This window comes from Zalophus californianus, chromosome 10 (assembly GCF_009762305.2).
Source record: "Zalophus californianus isolate mZalCal1 chromosome 10, mZalCal1.pri.v2, whole genome shotgun sequence".
Classification (NCBI taxonomy): Eukaryota; Metazoa; Chordata; class Mammalia; order Carnivora; family Otariidae; genus Zalophus; species Zalophus californianus.
In genome coordinates, this window is record NC_045604.1 from 95,899,868 (window position 1) to 95,920,008 (window position 20,141).

Sequence of the window (20,141 nt, forward strand, 5' to 3'; positions counted from 1 at the left end):
CAAATTAGCCTAAGCACACACATAAAAAAGTCGATTGGCTCTTCAAGAAGTAATGGCTTCAGGAACACTGATCTGGGTGCTTAGGGGGGCGACCAGAATTCCACTTTTCTATTTCCATTTCTGTCCTCTGCTTGCCTCTGTGGTGCCTTGACGCACAGGTTTGCACAACGGAAGCCTGCAAACCCTGCAAGCAGAGACCTGCCCCACCCCCGGCCGCACGCCCAGGGCCTGAAGAGCTTCCCTTTGCCAGGAGTTCCACCCAAAGTCTTAGGAACGTGTCTCATTGGCCTGAATTGGGCCACGTGTTCCAATATCAACCAATTACTGGGCCAGGGGGTGGGAGATAACGGTTGGCCATCTTGGGTCTCGTGCGCATCCAATCCCAAGCATCCAAGCGAAGCCGTGGGAACAAATCCGATGGCGGCGCGGCTTTGGAAGAAGGAATGGTTGCTAGGAAGGCGAAAACAAAAAATTCCCTCTTTGGAGGTTATAAGATGGTCTGCAGATTGCTAATAATAACTCCCCCCCCCCCCGAAGTCAAAGAAGTTTGGGAAATACCAGATTAGGCGAAGAGAAACAGATTATTTTATCCCAGGATCTCTCCCCAGCCATGAACTTCCTACCGTGCGTTTCGTCTCTGCAAGGGAGAATGAGAGAACGCTGGTTTTCCCCGGCGCTCCCGACCACGGAATTCTTTCTTGAGAAGCTTCCCCCAGGATTCAGAGGCCACAAGATGCGTTTGGGGAAAAACAACACCGAACAGCGCAAAGAGCCCAAGCCGTCACTGTCAGTGAGTCCTGGCCTGAGCGGCTGCTGCCGACACCTACCTTCGTTGGCTCAAGGATTGCTTTGGCCACCGGAAGGCAAAAGTTCTGGAGAATTAGGTGTGGGGACTCCTGGGCAGAGATGTGGAAGTACCCCCTCTCCCTCCCCAGGACGGCCTGGCCTACACCCACGTGCTCTGGTGTCACCCACATGCTCTGGCTGGCTCCCACCGTGCTGTCACAGGACCGTGCCCCAGGGCCCAATAGTAACTGGCTTTATAATGCACCCTTGTTGGACGCCTTCTTCTTCCTGTCTCACTCCCCTACGCCTCTGCTAGTGTTTTGGGATCACCTCCCAAATAAACCACTTGCACTAGGACTCTCACCTCAAGGACTGCCTCCGAGAGAACCCAAATCAGGAGAGCTGTTGCCTAGCGATGGCTTCTAGAAGCACCCAGATGTCTCCCCCAGCGATTCCAGAGAACACTCTCTCATCACTACATCGATCTTTCCTCCGACAACAGACTTCAAGAAAAAAAAATTTATTTCTGCTCCCCAGCTTCCAGGAGATTCTTTCCACTGGCCACCCCGGTGGGCCCAGATACCCCAGCCCCGGCCCCATAGACATTGCATTGACTGTCTGTCCTGCCTGGCTCATCGACTGGTGGAAGGAAAGCCACATGTTCTTGCTGGTCCAAGAAGCAAAAATGGGAAGGTGCTTCGTGCCTCAGGGAATGCCCCTATCCCCAGTCCACCAAGAAATGGACCGGAGTCACCTTGGACTTCCCCTTGCCTCACAATGCAGGGCTGTCACCACGCCTCTTGCTTCGGCCTCTCGAGCATCTCATTCTACCACCTCTCTCCATTGTCCCTCCTTCTTTAGCCAGCCTACCACCACCTTTCCTGTACATATTCCCAACAGCTTTCTCTCTGCTCCCACCTCAGGGCCTTCGCATATGCTGCTCCTGAGGCTGGCACATCATATGCAACTCACCCACTTGGCCCAGACAGATCCGTGACTCTCAGCCTGCTTACAGTCTCTTAAAACGACCCTAACCCCTGCCCCCACCCATGCCCTCCTTGAGCCTTGGCCTCTATTATGAAATCGCTCAGATATGCAAACACTTAAGAGAATAATATTTCAGACACTTGCAAACCCAACCCTGCTTAAGATTAAGACAGTACACATAGCGCCGAGGCCTTCCTGAATGCCTCCCCAGCCATTCCGCATACTCTGCCGCATGGTTGCCTCTCCCCTGGACTTGGTATTCCTCGTCGCTTTGCCTATCTCTCGTACGTGTGTATCCTTGAACCAGATAATACCCGTTTTTCAGGCTGTGAACTTCATATAAATAAAACAAGTTGTTTTCCTTTTCTCACTCCATATTCCCTTGGTGATGTTTATCTGCGCTGACAGGTGCTCCCCCGGCGCGCTCACTTTTACCTGCTGGGGCGCCTCCACCCACAGTGTGACTGGGCTATAAGTGCTCCACCCAGTCTCCCAGTGATGGCCTCTGTCCGCCCTTGCCCATCGCCGTCGCAAGGCCAAGGCCGCCCCAGCCTCTGGGACCCGCCCCCTCAGCCCGTGGGCTATTCACTCAGGGTTTATACTCAGGAATTTGCTAGGTAAAGGGACCCACCATCTCCAGCCTTACTGATGCTGCTAGATTGTTCTCCAAGGTGCTTGTACGAACATACCTTTTGATAAACTTTCTGTTCCTTCTGTGCCCAAGCACAAAGGTGCCTCTTCCCTTGTCTGTTTCTTCCAAATAATCTCTGCCTGCTGACGTCCAGCCTGTCCAGCCCTCTCCCCAGGCCTCCCTCCCCTACTTCTCCAATTGGGCCTTTGCAAGCCTCCCTTGGAGAGCAGCCGGCACTTTGCACGACCAGCCAGAGCAAGGACGTAGGCAGCAGGGACTCCAGAGGCCAACAGCTGCGGATGGAATCCCGGATTTACCACTTTGGCTGTGTGCCTTTGAGCAAATCGCTTCTCTCTGGGCCCGTTTCCCCACCTGTGAATGGGGATACCCCCAGTAAACTGCTCAGAGGGGAATGGCAGTGATTAAATGAGATAAGCATGGAAACATGGCGGATGCTTGAAGATAAGTTGTTACTATTGCCTTTGAAGCCCACAGAGGACGCCGACAACTCTGTGCATTACTCTGGGCTACTTTGTTGTATGCAACAGAACCCCAAGTCAAGCCGGTTGAAGACAACTGGGAATTTATTGGCCCACGTAACTGGGAAGCTGGAGGGGGTGTCTCGCTTCAGGTGTGCCTGGATCCAGGAATTCAGACTCCAACAGGAAGCTGACCCTGTCCACCTCTGGACCATTCTGTCCTCCACATCGCCTTCATTCTCGGGCAGGCTCTCCAAGTAGGGGCTCTAGGAATATATTCTTCCAGCTTACCAACTGCCATGAACAAGAAGAGCTTCGCCTTCCAGACACTTCCTGCCCAAATCCCAGGGCCGGTCCTCAGGGGCCCGGGTTAGGTTACATGCCCAGAGCAGAGCCAGTCACAGTGACCGAGGCATCCACCAGAAGCTGCTCAAAGTGTGGTTCTCGTAACAGAGCTGTCAGAAGCCTCTGTAGCTCTTTTGAAACGCAGACTCTCAGGCCCCATCCCAGACCTACTCATTCGGAATCTGCATTTTAGCCAGACCTCCAAGGGAATCATCTGCACACCAGGGTCAGGAAAGGCTGCACTGCACATTACCTTTCAGTTGCCCGGGGTCCAGTCCATCCCCTTGTTTTAAAGATGGAGAAACTGAGGGCAGGGCGGGGCAGGGGGAAGCAGTCTTGTTCTAGGCATCCACCCGGCACCCAGGGCTCCCCCCGGCCCTGCCCTCCCATCATCCCAGCCGTGTCCATGGACTGTCTCATGGGGGGATGCACCGAAGCCCAGAAGTGGCAGCTTAGGTCGGACTTGCCTCACGCCGGAGTGCCAGAGCTGTGTCCCTGCCACCGTTAGGCCACTCCCAGTACCTGGTCAGGACCTTCCAGAGCGCAGCGGCCCCGGGGTGGGGGATGGAGACCCCTAGACACACACAGGAGACCCCTAGACACACACACAGGCTCGTGCACACACACACACACACACACACACACACTCCCACACGGGCGCTCGGGCACAGCCCCCCCTCACACGGACTCCCACCCACCAGGCCCCGCAAAAGCAAGAGCGTTACAGACCACGTCAGCCTTTATTCTACTGCAGAATAGGGCTGGGGCCGGGGTAGTTCATTCTCAGCTGCGTCAGAAGGTGCAGTGTTGGGGGCACACAGGCTGGACCCCAAAGTGACAATAAGTTAGGGGGGAGAGTCTCAGACGGATGTCAGGCTGGAGTCAGGGCGGGGGCCACTGGGACCCCCCCAGAGTCCTGCCGGCTGCCCAACTCGGGGCTCCCAGGCGAGGTTGGTTCCAGGACAGGCATGGCTTCGCGCTGAAATGAGAGGGCAGGGGAAGGGAGGGGTTGTGAAGTCAGGAGGTCAGCGGGGCTCAGAGGGCTCCCCGAAGGAGTCGGAGGATAGGGCTGAGGGGGGGCAGGGTGGGGCGGGCAGGGCCTCTCACCGGACCCTCAGTTAAGCCTCTACAGATTCTCATAATCTGGAGCTCCCTCTTCCTCTTCGTCGTCTTCATCCTCCACCTTCTGGGAGCTCAGGATGGCTGGGAGGGGAGGGAGGGAGGTCTTCAGCTCACAGACCATCCCTGTCCCCCCTTCCCCGACGGCCCTCACCCCGCAGGCTCCCAGAGATTCCGCCGCCCCCGCCCCCCCCATCCCCTCTCCCAGCCCAGCACACACCAGGCTCGGTCTTAGCCATGGGCGGCAGCTCCTGGGACACGTTCACATACTCCCGGCTCCCATCTGCAGGGGGCAGAGCAGAAAGGGGGGGGGGCAGCCACGTGGAGGGTGAGAGAGCAGGACACTCAGGAAGAGGGCCACGGCAGGGTGAGGGAGGGAAGGGGGGGACCCCAGCGGGCACCAGCCACTCACCCAGAGACACGTCTGCACTCTCCTCGCTCTCTAGGACGTTCACATAATCCTCCCCCGACTCCACTGCAGGAGAAGCAGGGCCCCCAGCACCGTCACCCAGGGCCCGCCTAAGCACAGACCCCCACGGCGTCCCAGCCCCAGACCCCCCCCACCCAGATCCCAGAGGCCGCCCCACAGCCAGCCCCAGGGGGGCCCACAGAGGCCTTGGTGACAGCGCGAAGTAGGGCAACCTGGCCAGAGCTGATGAGAGGGAGTGAGACCGTGGGAGGGGGCGGATGGCAGGCCCCGGCGTGTCCCCCAGGAGAGCGGCTCGGTGCCGAGGCTCGGGGTGGCACCGCGAGTCCCAGGTGCTGTTGCCCCCTGGCCCTGTCAGCACCTGTCGCCGTGGGCGCCATCTTGGCCTTTAATGCGCACTTGTTTCTCCACGAGGGAGGCTGTGGACGAGGCAGGCTTTGGAGCCAGAGGGCCCAGGTTCAAGTCCAGCTCCGGCGCTCACAGTCGTGTAACCTTACACGAGATACCTAACGCCTCTGGGCCTCGGTGTTCTCATCAGGAAGAGAGGGTGGGCGACGGCCCCCGCCTCCCAGGGCTGTTGTGAGAACTAACGCAGAGAGTATCGAAACGGGGCCTGTCCTACGGTAAGTGCCGCTGAGTGTCTGTTAAATAAATAATCCCTCCTGTCGTACAGTCGGGACAACCAAGGCGCAGGAGGGGGAGGGATGGGCTCAACAGCACCCGGGCGTCGCGGGGCTTAATAAGTTAACACACGAAGCGCTCTCAGGAGGGCAGGTGGTCGGCCCCCGACAACATTAGCTCTTACCCTGATGCCGCCTCCTGAGCTGGAGGGAGGGACGATGAATCCATGAATGGAAAGAAGCACTAGCACAGATGGCAGTGGGTGCCCGAGCGGGCAGAGGGTACGGGGAACGAGGAGAGGGACGGAAAACCAGACATGGAAGGCAGCCTCTATCGGGCAGCGTGAGACCAACACGAAGGGAGAAAAGCCGCTCAAAGGAAACCGAAATGATGCCGGAAGCAGAAGAAAACTTCCCAACCCCCCAGCCCGACCCCGCCGCGCGCAGAAGACCGGCTATAATCAATATCCTCGGAGAGCGACAAGCTGCCGCGGCGTCCGTGAAACCAGACAGGAGGCTCTGAGAAAGGAACCCCAGAGACCGAGAAAGAGCTTCCGGTGGGAGAGACAAGACAAGAGAGTCCAAGAGAAGAGTGAAGTCCAAGAAAGCGCGCAGGCAGTGAAAGGGAAAGACCATGGAACAGGAAAGGGGACGGAAAAAGGGAGGAACTCAGAGGAGTTGAGCAGAAGTCGACCCTGAGGGATAGGTGTTGGAGAGAGAGAGAGAGAGAGAGAGAGAGGAGAGACGGTGGGGGGGGCGGCAGGTGTCAGGGGAACCACGGGGCAGGGAAGCACAGAGGGGTCGCGCCCAGACTCGGGAACGGCCAGCTCACTGGAGAAGGCGCTGTCTCGGAGGCCAGGGTTGCTGGGCACAGAAGCCGGTGGGACAGCGCTGCTGGGGGCTGGCGTGCTATCGGGAAGCACCTCCCTGAGGGGCAGCCGGGGGGGGGGGGGCGGGTCAGCGAGGGCCCTGGGCCACGGCCTCCAGCCCCCCCCGACCCCCTCCCCCACCTCCTGGGGCCTGGCCACTCACAGGTAGCCCTCGTTGTGATAGTCCTCCTCTTCCTCCTCCTCGTCCTCACAGACGGGCTCTGGGGTAGCGACACGGTGATCAACAGGGCCCGGGCCAGGCCCCAGCCTCCCCGCAAGCAGGGCCCCCGGGGCCCGCGACGTACCCTCGTTCTCATAGCTTGCCACACTGTTGGCTTCGGAGAGCGAGCGAGAGGGAAGCTGAGTCAGCTCGGGTGGGATCCGTCCTCTGCCCAGCCCCAGCCCCCTGAGCCCTGGCTCCGCACTTACCACCCTCTGAGTCCTGCCGGGAAGACGGCATGTGGTGGGGCTGGGGGGACCTCCTGGCAGTCAAAGGTCAGAGGTCATGCCCGGGTGGGGCTCTGGGGCAAGAGGGGTGGCAACCGGGAAAAAAGACACCCCCGCCCGGCCAATCTACAGAGGTGAGGGGGGAAGGAGGGGGGGATTTGGAAGGGGGGATGCTACTTACGGGATAGGGAGCAGGTCCGGCTGGCTCAGGGATGGGTAGGAGGTGACAGGAGCGTAGGAGGTGGCTGATGGCCAGGGCACGACTGTGGCTGACGACACAGGACCAGGCTCAAGGAATGGGTCCAGACATGTCGCGCCTGTCCTCACGGAGGCCGCGATGGGCAGACTAACCCCATGAACCGTCCCATGCCCTGGACAGGCCCGAGGACACCCATCTCCCTCCCCGTCCCCAGCTCAGGTCGAGGCCATGTGGGCAGCCACTGGGGCGGGGGGACCCTGAACAAAGGCACACGTTCTCTCACACACCAGGGGACCCTCCAGGTACTCACGAGGCCGTTTGAGCACGATGCTGCTTGGGGTCAGGCTGGAAGGAGAGACACAGCTTGGTCAGAGCCCGGAGATGCCCCCCGCTCCCGTCCCCATCCCCGGGGCCACACAGGGCCCACGGGCCACTCACCTATCAGAGGCCGCCGTGTCATAAGAGCCTGGGGAAGAGAAGCCGGTGAGGCAGGACGAGAGGTGACAGGGGAGAGGGCGGGAGTGCAGGGCCCTCGGGTCCCAGACGCGCAGGGTAGAGTTAGGGACGGCTAAGAGGGAGCGAGGGGTTGAGGAGGGCCGGAGACCCCTGCAGGTGCACCGCGGGCAGCCCCCCCACTCACCGGGCAGCTCCCGGCAGCGGACACACAGCGCTCCGGCCAGCAGAGGCAGCAGCAGGAGGCCCAGCACGCAGGGGATGAGGACGACGGCCTCCATCTGCGGGGGGAGAGCTCGGCCACGCCGCCTGCCCTCAAGGGCCGAGCCGCCGCACGCGCACGGAGAGGGCTGGGCCAGCAGGGGCGCAGAAGCCCAGTGGGCACCAGCCTGGAAGTCGGCGATGGGGGGCAGCTGCGCCCTCCTTGGGCCCTCCCTGGGCCCCCTCCCCTTGCTGGACGGCACCGGGGGCGGGGGGAGGGTGGTCAGCGCTGGCTGGGGAAGACCGGGGATCCCAGGGCAGTCCAGCCAGGCTCTGGGCCACCGGTCACCCCTGCGCAGCCCCTGCGCAGCCCCTGCGCCCCAGCCCTACCTGCCCCTCGGCTAGGCGCCTGCTGTTCCCCAGCGCCTGCCCGCCTGCGGCAGGAAACTGTGGTGAGCCCGGGCGAGGGCAGGAAATCATCGGGCTCGCCGGCTGCGCCCGCCCCCTTCCCACCCCCACCCAGCCAGTGGGGAGGGGGAGGAAGAGGCCTGAGGAGCCACCCCCAAGGCCCTCATGAGGGGTCTGCTGCCCTCCAGGACAAGGAGCAACTCCCACCAGGAGAAGGAGGGCAAGACACTTAGAGGCCAGCCAACAGCCACAGCCTCCACAGCCACAGCTCCAGGCGGCAGCCAGGAGGGAGGCCCTGCCTCTGGGAATCCTTGGCGGGGGGGGGGGGGGGGGGGGGGGTGCGATGCAGGGCAGTGCCCACCCCACCTTACCCTAGCTGGCCTGCCAAGAGGGGCGGGCTCCAGGGGAACACGGGCGTGACTCACAGTCATACTGAGCCAGCTCCCTCCACACTCTTGTTCGCCCGGCCCAGGAGGACAGGGATTTGCCCAAGGTCCCACAGGAGCAACCTCACAGCCCCGGGAGTCCTGGGGCTAGGGAGGGGGCATCCCCAGCAGTCTACCAGTCAGAGGTCAGTAACACCCAGAGAGACTCAGGCAGGCACTCAGACTCTGGCTACAAATTTTATTCAGTTACAAATAGCACCAAGCCCCTGGGGCTGCTCCAGGGGAGGGGAACCCCTCTCCCGGACCCACCGCCCCCCCCCGCCCCTCCCGCCCTTGGCTGCTGTCTGTGTAGTGTGGGAGCTGGAACGTGGCCCAAGGCCACTCCTAGAAGCTGGGCCAGGCCAAGGGTTTGGGCCTGGGCTCCTTCCAGGTGGGCCCGGGGCCAGCCGTGGTAGGTATGCAGGCTGGCAAGCGACGGCCCCTCAGATGAGCACACTGGACACGGGGACCCGGGTGGAGCGGCCTCGCTGGGGCACCACGATTCGGTCGTCTGTGGGCCCTGCCTCACGCAGCAGACCTGCCCAGGGGAGAGGTCAGAGCCAGGGCTGGATGGACAGAGAGACACAAAGCCAGGGAGGGGACCGAGAGGCAGTGGAAAGTGGATGGGGCAGCAGAGCCACCAGAATTGGGGGCATGGTGGGACGTCAGCTCGGTGGACAGGCAGACCCAAAGCTGACTGGAATAAGGGCTGTGGGCTGAGAGAGGCCGGGGACACAGGCCGGGACAGACAGACAGACGGACAAGCCAGTTGTATCGTGAAGTCGGGTGGGGAGCCACGGGTGGACAAAGGGAAAGCCCCACTGACCCTGCACATGCAGCTGGGCCCGCCGGCGGTCCCCCTCGATGAAGATGGCGGTGCCCAGGAAGGCGGCCCCGCCCAGAGCCCCGATGAAGGCGCAGAGCATGAGTGAGAACTGCAGGGCCCGGAACTCGGACAAGAAGGAGGGCGGCCAGCTCCGGCGGAGGCGGTCGGAGATCTGCAGGGAGACGAGAAAAGGAAAGTCAGGAGCATGAGTCACGGCGAGGGAGCCCCCGAGCTCCAGAAGAACAAAGAAGTCAGGGACCAACAGAGAGGGGTGGTCTGGAGGACCAGGGAAAGCCCCATGGCCTCACTGTGGAACACGCAAAGACAAAACGCGGCCTGCCTGGCTGACGGCCCAAGGTGAGGGGGGAGTGGGGCCTGCCACAAAGCACAGACACCTCACTGGGGTCAGTCCTTCCTGCTAAGGCAGCCCCAGCTCAGGCCGGGGGCCGGTGCCAGGAATGCAGGGTCCCCCGATCCCCACCCCAGGCCCACCCGAGGGGTAGTGCTCACCAGGCCAATGAGGTAGGGGCTCCCAGCATCGCCCAACAGGTGGGACAGCACGATCTGGAAGGCCTCGGCAGTGGAACGTCGTGTGGGGATCACCACGTACTGGGGAGAGGAGGGGGCAGAGCGCAAGGACGGGGCCAGAGGGAACCCCAGCTCAGGGGTGTGAATGGGGTGAAGGCCCAGACTACAGGCCCATCTGGGGCTGACTCTGAAGTCAGTCTGGGTTTGGGTTTTGGAAAAAGGGGTAAAGGCTACAATGAAGGCAAGCGAGGCCTCCTGCCCCCACTTCTTGCTCCCGTCAGCCTTTGGGCTAACCCTGCAGTGACCCACGTACTCACCAACAGGATGTCAGCTACAATGGCCCAGTTCATGGACAGCAGTGTCTCTCCAATAAAGATGAAAATCTGGGGGGTTGGAGGAGAAGACCGGGGTGGGGGGGAGGGGGGTTGTCTCATCACAAGAAGAGCGAACACATGGAGGGTATACTGTGTACTAGGCCCAACTATTCACTCATTTAATTTAATTCTCAGAACACCCCTGTGAGACAAAGCTATTATTCCTATTTGACCGATGATGAAACTGCGCACAGAGAGGTTAACTTGCTGCCCAATGTCACACAGCTGGGAAGAGCCAGAGCTAAGATTCAAAACCAGGCATTCTGGTTCAAGTTGTCTCCAAACCACTACCCTGGTTGACCCCCAGTCTTGCCCCAGTGCACCCCAGTCCTACCCCAGTGCACGCCAGACCCAGAACACCCCCTTTGACAGCTGCTGGCTACTCACATAGGTGGCCACGATGCTACCACGGGCACAGGCAAGGGACAGGAAGAGGAAGGGCGCGGAGCCCAAGAGGCCAGCAGCACAGACCAGTGGGTCAGCCCGGGGGTTGGAACGGCGGAGGCGGCGACTGATCTCCACGCCCAGGCCCACACCCAGGACCCCGGTCAGGCAGGTGATGAGCCCAAAGATGAGGCTGGGGGCAGGGGGAGGGGCATGGGGGCCAGTCCCTCTGCCTGCAAAGCCCCCTCGCCTCACCCCCACAGCCTGGAGAAGAAGATGGTCCATCCCAGCCACCCGCACAACTCAGGTCTATTCAAGGATCCCATGGGTCATAGAGCTCCAAGGAGAAGAAATCAGCCCATCCATCACCTATTTCCCAGCCCAGGAAACTGACATTGGGAGAGGAAGTAGCCTGAGTCTGAATCAACGACTCTCTCCACTCCATCCCCTGCCACCTGCAGGCCACCTAGCCTCACCCCCATCTGGTACCTGTCAGAGGAAGAGCAGGAGTCTCCAGGAAGGCAGGGTGGGGTCTCCCCCAAGACCACACGAGAACGCAGCAAGAACGCAGGAGCCCAAAGAGCCAGCGAGCCCGTGACAAAGGCCACAGCCGTGAAGCCAAGGGAAGAGAGGATGAAACTAGGACTGCAGACAGTTGGGAGAGAGGAAGTCAGACTGACACTCCTGAGGTGTCAGGGTAGGGGACCTCTCTTCTCCCTCCCTGGCTTATTTTAGTAAGGTCAGGACCCTGGGTATGGAAGCCATCTTGGCTCCCCCGGATCTGGGCCTGTAATTCAAGCAGCTGCCACAAGGGGGCAGTGGTGACTGAATGCCTGGCCTTGGGGGGCCCATCAGCAGACAGAAAACAGAGACCAACCACTCTCCTGTAAACCTCAAACCCAAAAGCAGGGCCTCCCCCCAGGGGACCTCAGATGTTGGGCTAGAATGGAACTAAACTCACTTTCTTGCCAGAGCCCTCAGATCTGCCCACCAGGAGGTGGGGCTGAGGGGTGGGGAATCCAAGTGGCGCTCCACCGCTCCCCTTGGCGGCTCCCGTACTACCAGGAACAGCAGCAGAACAGCCACCACCCCTAGACCTGGAGTCACCTGGGGAAAGAGTGGGCTTCAGGACAGGCGCAGACAGTGACACACTGAACCCCTGGGGCTGGGAGAAAGTGACGGTGTATAACTCGGGCCCCAAGGCCACAAATCCCCGGCAGCTGTCTGCTCACGGGCACTGAGCCTGCATTCCGAGGGAGGGGCAAATGCCACCAAAGGCCCCTGTTTCTGCAAGCCTAACTGCTCCCTCTTTGGTAACAGCACCCTAATTTCCTTTTGGGAAACTACTCCTCCCACTTCTCTTAATCCATGTAGTTCAAACAGGGCGGGGCTTGTAGGCCAGACTTGGCCAACGAGTCATGTTAACCTCCCTGGCCTCCGTGATTGATTCAATGGCGGGCATGTGACCCACGTTCATCTAATCAGATACCATCCAGGACTATTGCTCAAGGATCCAGGGTGCTGAAGTTTCTAAACGGGAAGGTAAACGCATGGAGATTTCACTTGCTTGAGAATGAAATTAATACAGAGGAAAGTGGAGCTGAGAAAAAGGATGATTGAATTCCCGTGACGAAGTGGGAGTCCTGGATCCAGCTTTACCTGAAGCTCACCCTGGGACTCCATTACAAGAGCGATCAGAGTCCCATTTGGGGGCTTACAGTTTTACGGGGCGCCTCTCTCCCACAACCAAGAGTTCTGTCTAGCACATGGCTTCATGGTGAGGGCAGCCAGGCTTCCTACACAGGCTTGGCAGAGTGAACACTGCCTTAAAAAGGGGGGGTGTCTGAAGGTAAGAAAGGGAGAATCAGTGAGAACATTGCTGACCTTCCCCCAGGCTGTGTCCACACTCACCCGCAGAGCCCAGTGCCAGTCCCCGGCCACATCCTTGACTTTGGAGCCTGCAATGTAACCCAGACCACTGGGGAGAGGGGATGGGAGAGGAGAGGGGACAGCCGGTCAGTCCTGCCCCACGCCAGGTCCTTCTGCCTCCCGTGCCCCGCCCCCCACCCCCCACCCCCCGCCAGGCCCAAGGCCCACTCACCTGCCCACCGGGATAGCAAAGTAGAACACACTGAGCATCCGGCTCCGCTGGTCTGCCACGAAGAGGTCAGCGATGAGGGTGGGTGCGATGGTGGAGTAACTGGCCTCCCCAACCCCCACCAGGCCCCGGGTCAGGAGGAGCAGCCAGAATCGCTGGGAAACGAAACATGGGGGAGGTGGCACCCCACCCTGCAGCCAGCCTCCCAGGCTCCCTTGCCAGCCAGCTCTGGAGAGGCGGCAGGGGTGGTGGGGGAGGCCTGAGCTTGACAGACCTGAGCCTGAATCCTGGCTCCACTACTTACTAGCTGTGACTTTGGGAAAGCAACTTAACCTCTCTGAGCCTCAGATTCCTCATCTGCAAAAGGGGGAAAATAATAACTTGCTCACATAACTATCGCCAGGATTGGACATTACAAGTTCTATTCAATACGCTGCACCCAGCAGGTGCAAAATAAATCTTAACTTCTATCACGCAGGCCACCCCAGTGGTGAATAAGGATCTTAGGCAGAGGTTTATTTGGCTACCAAAGACGCCTGAGGCTAAGGACAGGGTAGGATCACCCAAGGAGAGTATGTGTGTAGTGCCTGCAGCTAGGGACAGACTTCCAGGGCAGAGAGTAGGAACAGACAGAGGAGGGCGCAAAGAAGCAATAGCCGGGGAGGCAGGAGGAAAACCAGAAGAGTGGCATACGCAGCATCACTGAAGTCAGAAGAGAGTTTCCAGAAGGAAGAAGTGGGTCAATAGAGCCAGAGGCTCCTAGGAGATCTAGCAAGAGCAGGATTAGGAAGTAGGAGCTACATTTAGCAACTAAAAGATCGCTGTTGACTTTGGCAATGGAGTGGTGGGAGCAGGTTGGCCGGCAGTGCTCCGGGGTGAGTGGGAGGAGAGGAAGTGCAAGCAAAGTGAGAGCCTCTCCCTGGCTGCTCCTTCACCCAGACTGGAGCTGGGTCAGGGGGGGTCTTGTGGGAAGTCTGACGAGGAAGAAGAGGGAGAAGAGACAATCCAGGTAAGGTCTTTTCCGTGGTACAGAACTGTGAGTGTTGAGGTGTGGTGTGGAAGGAGTCAATGGTCGGGGGAAAGGGGGGTGAGGGACAAAAGAATGTTCTAGAAGAACAGGGGAGAGGATGGGGTAGACAGATTAACTCAGGCAAGCAGGGGATATAGGGTGGCACGGACCCAGGGAGGTACAGAAGTTCCCCAGGCCCAGTCTGCAATGACTCCAAAGAGCAGCAGCAAAGACTGATGGGTAGTGGGGGGGGGGGGCGGAAGCAGGAGCCAGCATGGGGCCTCACCTCTCTGGGGATGAAGGACGACCCCAGTGTCACCAAGGACCAGAAGGCAATGCCCCCGCACATGAGATACTTCCGATTGTACCTGTCACCCAGGTAGCCAAACACAGGTGCCAACACCATGTAACTGGAGATGAACACTGAGGGGAAGCAGAGAGTCACAGTCCAGCCCCAGGACCCCTGGCCCACCCTGACCCCAGCTCAAGGAGGGCAAGGGGGCCAGGATTAACTCCCAACCCTGAAACTACCAGAGCTTCCAGCCAGAGAAGTCCAGCCCCATCTTTGGCATCTTTCAAACCTTCCATCGTGGAATGAATGGCTGACCCGTCACTTCCTCCCACCCAGCCAAGAACAAAATCCAAACTCCGGACCATGGCCCGTGAGGCACTACCTGATCTAGCCCCTTCCTACCTCTCCAATCTTGTGCTCACCCACTCCCCCTTCTCTGCATCCCAGTGGCCCCACTGCCAAGCCCAATACCATCTTCAGACTTTTGGCACCCACTGTCCTCCCGCCTGGAACATTTCTCCTCTCGCCTGAGTGTCAAAGAACCTTCAGGTTCCAGCTCAGATACCTTCCCAACCCCCACGTACTCAATCTCTCTTTATCACAATTACTGTTTTCTTTTACAAAATACTCCCACCAAAAAATAATCTCATTATTAGTTTAGGTTTTTAAGGACTGGTGCCCTGTCATTCCCGGCAGAATGTCAGCTCCATGAAGACAAGGGCCTAGCCTGTATTGGTCACGGCTGTGTTTCCATCACTGAACACACGGCATCGCACAAAACAGTTGCTCGGTAAACATGTGTTGAATGAAAAAGCGAATGGCACTGCCAAAGACTTACTTCTCCTCTAACTCAACAACTTCTTAAAGCTTTGCAGACCTTGATCTACGATCCCATTCTCGTTCCTCTAGACTTTATCTTAAATACCTTGAGGTCCTTTTTCTGGTCTGGGGCAGAGCAAAGAACCCTTCGAGATCTTATCTCAAACTCCTCTCCTCTCACTTGTGTGACTCCGGGCAAGCCTGAACTCTTCTCTAAGCCTCAGTTTCTCTATAAAAATGGAGACAGTACTATTTTTTCTATAAAATAATACCACCACCAACTCTTTGGCTGATGGAAGGATTAGATGGGCGTAAGAGGTCTTGGCCAAGTTCTGTGCATGTTATCACCTCTTCCTCCAGGGCCTGGCACAGAGTAAGTGCTCAGAAATGTTCAAGAAGTAAAGGAAGGAAAAGAGGATTTGGCCTTGGCTTTGCCTCTCCCATAAATCCCAAGGTTTCGAACAAGTAAAATTCAACTCTCCCCATTCCAGACACCCCCTACTGCCATTATTTATCGGGTGTCTACCATGCTCCTGACACAGTACCATACACTTTACAGGCATTAATTAATTTGCATATAATCCTCACATCAGCCCTCTGAGGTGCTCTGGGTTACTACTAGTTCCATCTCACCGACAAGGAAAGTGAGGCTTAGAGAGATTGAGGGCCTCGCCTAACATCACACTGAGTAAGTGGAAAGCTGAGATTTAAACCCAGGTCTGTCTGAACCATTACACTAAACTGACTGCCTTTTAAAATGTGGTATCCTAACTGAACAGGACAGCCCAGAGCAGAATAAGGGCCATCTCCCCGCTCCACTAAGTCTGGCCACCCAACCTCTATTAACGAGGCCCCAGGCATGCCGGCATGTAACCCCATTTGGGGCGGAAAAGGAAGAAAAGTTACTGTGCCCGAAAGGGACCTCCACTCACCGGTCTGGATGAGGCCAGAGCTGCTGTCTCCGATGTCGAAGAACTGCTCAATGTCTGGAAGAACGCCTGGGAAGAAGACTCGGGATGGGCTCGGCGAGGCAGCCCCACCTCCGGGACCCCTCCTCCCTTCCCCTAGTCTGACGTCCCTCCCAGCAGTCAGTACCAGCCACCGTGAAGCGGTCCATGTAGTTGAGGAGGTTGATGTAGCACAGCACCGCCACTATGAGAGCCGAACGGCCCGCAGACAAGCCGGTGATGCGCTGCAGCCCCTCCCCGTCCGGGACCTCGGGATCCTCGGACTTCGAGTTCCCCAGGGACCCCGGTAACCCCGGGGTGCCGGGCAATGGCCTGTCGTCCGTGTCATCCGCCTGGCTGAGGAAGGGCGCGGTGTCGGACCCGGACATGGTCCCCGGTCCTACCGACGATCCCACCTGCGAGGGGAGGAGGCTGGAGAAAGGAGGATGGAGGGAACCCAGGCGAGGGAGGTGCGCCCAGACACCCGCAGGCGCTTGCCCGGAAGCACGGAGCACGGCTGGTATGGAACCCGGGCCCTGCCTGTCATGCCTCCCCGTCCCTGCAGACACAGCGCGCGGCGAGGCACGCCGGGGACAGGAACGGGGTGGGGAGGGCCGACCCCCCCCTTCCCAGGCTGAGGCCTCCCCTCACCCCTGGTAGGAGCCCGCTGCAACCACGGTCGCTCAGCCCCGCAGCCGCACCACGGCCGCCGCCATGTTGTCCCGGAGCCGGTCATGTGACGCTGGAGCCCCGGGGGCCGACACCACTTCCGGCAAGCCCTCGACACGTGACAGCCGCCCGACTACGGAGGCACTGAGGCACGGAGGCGCGGCGGGCCCCCCCCCCCGCCCCGCTCCCCCGTCACGTGACTGCGGCCGGTCGCCAGGGCAACCGGGGAAGGTCCCACACCTGCTCCTGCTCCGCCTGCGTTCCTGCAGGGAGTCGCGGTAAGCCGGTGCAGTCGCCAAGCCCTCCGAATCTCCGCTTTATTATCTGCAGCTCCCACTGGGCACACTTTTTTTTTTTTAACATTTTATTTATTTGACAGAGAGAGACACAGCGAGAGAGGGAACACAAGCAGGGGGAGTGGGAGAGGGAGAAGCAGGCTTCCCGCAGAGCAGGGAGCCCGACGTGGGGCTCGATCCCAGGACCCAGGGATCATGACCTGAGCCGAAGGCAGTTGCTTAACGACTGAGCCACCCACTGGGCACACTTCTTATCAAACGAGATCAAACGAGATAATGGAATCGTAAAAGGTTCTGGAAGTAGTTTATCGCCAGAAATGCCAACGATCAGTTCTCGCTCTCGGCGATTACCCTTCCTCGGTGTCGGGTTTGGGGTTCAAACACGCTCAGGAAGCGTTGAATGAATGGATGTTGAACAGCGGCCTCTGGAACGGCCCCGTCCCTATGATTCGGATTCCCCAAGCCAGCTGCCTGTCAACTTCTGGCCTTTCCCCTGGACACTGCAGGGAGGGTCCCAGACCCCACACGCCCCGTGTGGACCTGGTTTTCCTCCCCTCCGACGGAGACTGAAGCCCTTGCGCCCTCTAGTGGTCTCCTCTGGGATTCTCCTAGTTGCGGGACTGGACTCCGAGACCACAGAGCCTTGGCACCAAAGGATAGCTTGGAGTGGTTCTTCAGTGCCCCCGCTCCAATCTCCAAGCTACAATAATAACCGTACACTCGAAATAAAATTAATATACTTCCGGGGCACCTGGGTGGCTCAGTTGGTTAAGTGTCTGCTTTCAGCTCGGGTCATGATCCCAGAATGCTGGGATCGAGCCCCGCATCAGGCTCCCTGCCCAGCAGGGAGCCTGTTTCTCCCTCTCCCTCTGCTCCCCCCCCCCCGCCTGTGCTCTCTCCCTCTCGCTCTCTCTCTAATAAATAAATAACATCTGTTATTCATTTGTTTGAGAGACAGCGAGAGTGAAAGAGAGAGAGCACGAGCGGGGGGCGGGGGCATAGGGAGAGGGAGAAGCAGGCTCTCCCCTGAGCAGGGAGCCTGAGCGGGGCTGGATCCCAGGACCCTGGGACCGTGACCTGAACTGAAGGCAGACGCTTAACCAACTAAGCCACCCAGGTACCCAATAAATAAAATCTTTTAAAAAAGAAATAAAGGCAAATATTTTGACGCTAATTGGTTTTGCCAGATGGGAAAAATATTTAGGTCTTCTCTGGGGACAGGTGTTTTTTTCAGTCTGATGGATCTCTTGAATAAAATTCCTTTAAGATCAGATAAATAAATATGTCTGTACAGGTCTGTTGGTTTAAACTGGAGCCCAACTTTTGTTCTACTTGCTGTGGTTTATGACACAAAAGGATATGTGGAATTTCTTAGGGAAAAGAATAGTTCACCTATGACCAGTGCCACAAAAAAACACATCTGACTTACGGGTATGACAAGGACTGATAACAGGGCCACTGGACTAGGTCAGGGAGGTTGAGAATCTCACTGAGGAAGTGGTCCTTGAGCTCAGATGTGGGGGAGGGGCAACCACTGACTTCCCGGGAGGCAGTGGACGGCCTATGCAAAGGCCCTGCCACAGAAGGAAACATAATGAGCACGAGAATCTGAAAGGAGGGCAGTGTGGAGAAGAGCGAGGGGAGGGACGCCAGCCCAGCAGCAGGCAGGGGCCAGCCTGGGCCCAGGCCTAGCACGTTAGGGGCTTCCTTCATTTTAAAATCTGACTTGCGGGGCGCCTGGGTGGCTCAGTCAGTTAAGCGTCTGACTCTTGATTTAGGCTCAGGTTGTGATCTCAGGGTCATGGGATCGAGCCTCATGTCAGGCTCTGTGCTAGCAGGTAGTCTGCTTGAGAGTCTCTCTCTCTCTCTCTCTCTCCCACTCCCACTCTCCCTCTGCCCATCCCTGCCCTGTGCGTGTGCACTCTCTCTCTCTCTCAAATAAATAAATCTGAAAAAAAATAAAAATAAACTCCAATTTGAGTTTGAGAAGATCCCTTTGGCTGCACTGTACTTGGGTTGAGGGGCCCCAGGGGGCTGTGGCCCTGGACCAGGCTGCAGGCAGCAGCAGCGGCTTGCCCCAGGGTGGGATACAGAAAGGGAAGTGAACCCCTTTCAGAGCCATCTGGGGCATCTGAGTTGGGTGGGTGATGGAGTGGATATGGGGGTTAAGAGGCATTGGACACCGAGCTAGGGATCCTTGAGAAGAACAAGATACAGTATTTGTTTCTAAGGAGCTTACAGTCTAGTAGGGGAAACAGAGACCAATGGGCGGAAGAGTGTGCTGAGCCAGGCCCCTATCCCGGGCTGAGCTGGGATGCACACAAGAGGACATGGCCAGTGCCATGGGGGAGCCTTACGGAAGGGATGACAAGGGTTGGGAGACGGGAAGCTGTGAGACTATCGGAAAAAGAACCACATCTTGCTCCTCCAAGTGTGGTCAGCGCCCTCATCGCAACACCCAGGAGCTCGTTGGAAATGCAGCGTCTCGGGCCCCACAGCTTAACACTGGTCCCATGTGTGCATTTTCATGAGCTCCCGGGCTCACGTGTGTTCGAGTGTGCGAAGCGCTGGTCTCGTCATAAGTCAGGCGCACCGTCTTCCGCCTGGCTCTGCATTCGGTGGCAATGAGGTCTGGGGCAAGTTCACTACCCCAAACTCCCGTTTCTCTTCTGGGGAATGGGGATAATACCACCACCTACCTCGTAGGTGCTCTAAGGATGAATGAGATCATGAAAAGTACCGAGGTTGGTATGTGGCACCCAGTAAGGGGCCACTCTAGTTTTGAAGGTTTTTCTTTTTTTTAAAGATTTTATTTATTTGAGAGAGAGAGAATGAGAGATAGAGAGCACGAGAGGGAAGGGGGTCAGAGAGAGAAGCAGACTCCCTGCTGAGCAGGGAGCCCGATGCGGGCCTCGATCCCGGGACTCCAGGATCATGACCTGAGCCGAAGGCAGTCGCTTAACCAACTGAACCACCCAGGCGCCCCTAGTTTTGAAGGTTTTTAATTAGGAGAGTTTTTGTTTGTTTGCTCTGTTTTGTGTTTGGTTTTTTTAAGGAGAGTTTAAAAAGACCCCCCTATGAGGCACCTGGCTGGCTCAGTCAGTGGGGCATGCGACTCTTGATCTTGGGGTTGTGAGTTCAAGCCCCACATTGCATGTAAAGGGATGACTTAAAACTAAAATCTTTGGAGGGGCGCCTGGCTGGCTCAGTCAGTGGAGTCACATGTGACTCTTGATCTCAAGGTCATGAATTTGAGCCCCATGTTGGGTGTAGAGATTGCCAAAAAATAAAAATAAAAAACAAAATAAAAAGACCACTTGCCAAGTGATCCTTTGATCAAAAGGATAATTCTCTCATCATAGAAGACACGCAAATTCTTTGAAAATAGTAGTCTCTAGGGGCGCCTGGGTGGCTCAGTCGGTTAAGTGTCTGCCTTCGGCTCAGGTCATGATCTCAGGGTCCTGGGATCGAGTCCCGCGTTGGGCTCCTGACTCAGTGGGGAG

General features: G+C 58.2%; 2 protein-coding genes across 9 annotated transcripts; both read right to left on the bottom strand.

The window, feature by feature from the left end:
- Window positions 1–3,949: 3,949 nt before the first annotated feature.
- LAT (linker for activation of T cells) lies at window positions 3,950–7,994 on the bottom strand. 6 transcript variants are annotated; one of them, XM_027612044.1, is made up of 12 exons: window positions 7,550–7,994; window positions 7,348–7,375; window positions 7,220–7,254; window positions 6,892–6,979; window positions 6,693–6,745; window positions 6,569–6,598; window positions 6,427–6,484; window positions 6,227–6,321; window positions 4,760–4,822; window positions 4,568–4,630; window positions 4,336–4,431; window positions 3,950–4,207 (listed from the first exon to the last, which is right to left on the bottom strand). In XM_027612044.1, exons 1-11 carry the CDS (start codon window positions 7,641–7,643, stop codon window positions 4,355–4,357), a joined length of 684 nt encoding a protein of 227 aa, XP_027467845.1. In that variant the 5' UTR covers window positions 7,644–7,994; the 3' UTR covers window positions 3,950–4,207; window positions 4,336–4,354. The 6 variants fall into 6 exon arrangements, with proteins under 6 accessions (XP_027467845.1, XP_027467841.1, XP_027467843.1 ...); XM_027612040.1 differs by having other exon boundaries at window positions 7,348–7,477; XM_027612042.1 differs by having other exon boundaries at window positions 6,427–6,598; window positions 6,892–6,973.
- Window positions 7,995–8,685: 691 nt separating this feature from the next.
- SPNS1 (sphingolipid transporter 1 (putative)) lies at window positions 8,686–16,445 on the bottom strand. Of its 3 annotated transcripts, none has more exons than XM_027611618.1 (13): window positions 16,325–16,445; window positions 15,822–16,089; window positions 15,659–15,724; window positions 13,902–14,038; window positions 12,610–12,761; window positions 12,420–12,486; window positions 11,470–11,615; window positions 10,998–11,153; window positions 10,512–10,701; window positions 10,068–10,133; window positions 9,733–9,831; window positions 9,223–9,394; window positions 8,686–8,934 (listed from the first exon to the last, which is right to left on the bottom strand). In XM_027611618.1, exons 2-13 carry the CDS (start codon window positions 16,060–16,062, stop codon window positions 8,840–8,842), a joined length of 1,587 nt encoding a protein of 528 aa, XP_027467419.1. In that variant the 5' UTR covers window positions 16,063–16,089; window positions 16,325–16,445; the 3' UTR covers window positions 8,686–8,839. The 3 variants fall into 3 exon arrangements, with proteins under 3 accessions (XP_027467419.1, XP_027467422.1, XP_027467421.1); XM_027611621.1 differs by having other exon boundaries at window positions 15,822–16,026; window positions 16,325–16,393; XM_027611620.2 differs by having other exon boundaries at window positions 15,822–16,105; window positions 16,325–16,367.
- Between the last annotated feature and the right edge of the window lie 3,696 nt (window positions 16,446–20,141).

What these genes read in the sequence shown, in the direction of transcription:
- SPNS1 (XM_027611618.1), bottom strand. Translation starts at nt 16,062, where the DNA reads ATGTCCGGGTCCGACACCGCGCCCTTCCTCAGCCAGGCGGATGACACG. An exon ending in TTTGCTATCCCGGTGGGCAG is followed by an intron (nt 12,487 to 12,609) that starts GTGAGTGGGCCT and finishes CCCTCTCCCCAG; the next exon opens with TGGTCTGGGTTACATTGCAG. An exon ending in GGCCCAGCTGCATGTGCAGG is followed by an intron (nt 8,935 to 9,222) that starts GTCAGTGGGGCT and finishes TCCCCTGGGCAG; the next exon opens with GTCTGCTGCGTGAGGCAGGG.
- LAT (XM_027612045.1), bottom strand. Translation starts at nt 7,643, where the DNA reads ATGGAGGCCGTCGTCCTCATCCCCTGCGTGCTGGGCCTCCTGCTGCTG. An exon ending in CCGAGACAGCGCCTTCTCCA is followed by an intron (nt 4,823 to 6,226) that starts GTGAGCTGGCCG and finishes CTTCTCCTGCAG; the next exon opens with TGGAGTCGGGGGAGGATTAT. An exon ending in CATGGCTAAGACCGAGCCTG is followed by an intron (nt 4,432 to 4,567) that starts GTGTGTGCTGGG and finishes CTCCCCTCCCAG; the next exon opens with CCATCCTGAGCTCCCAGAAG.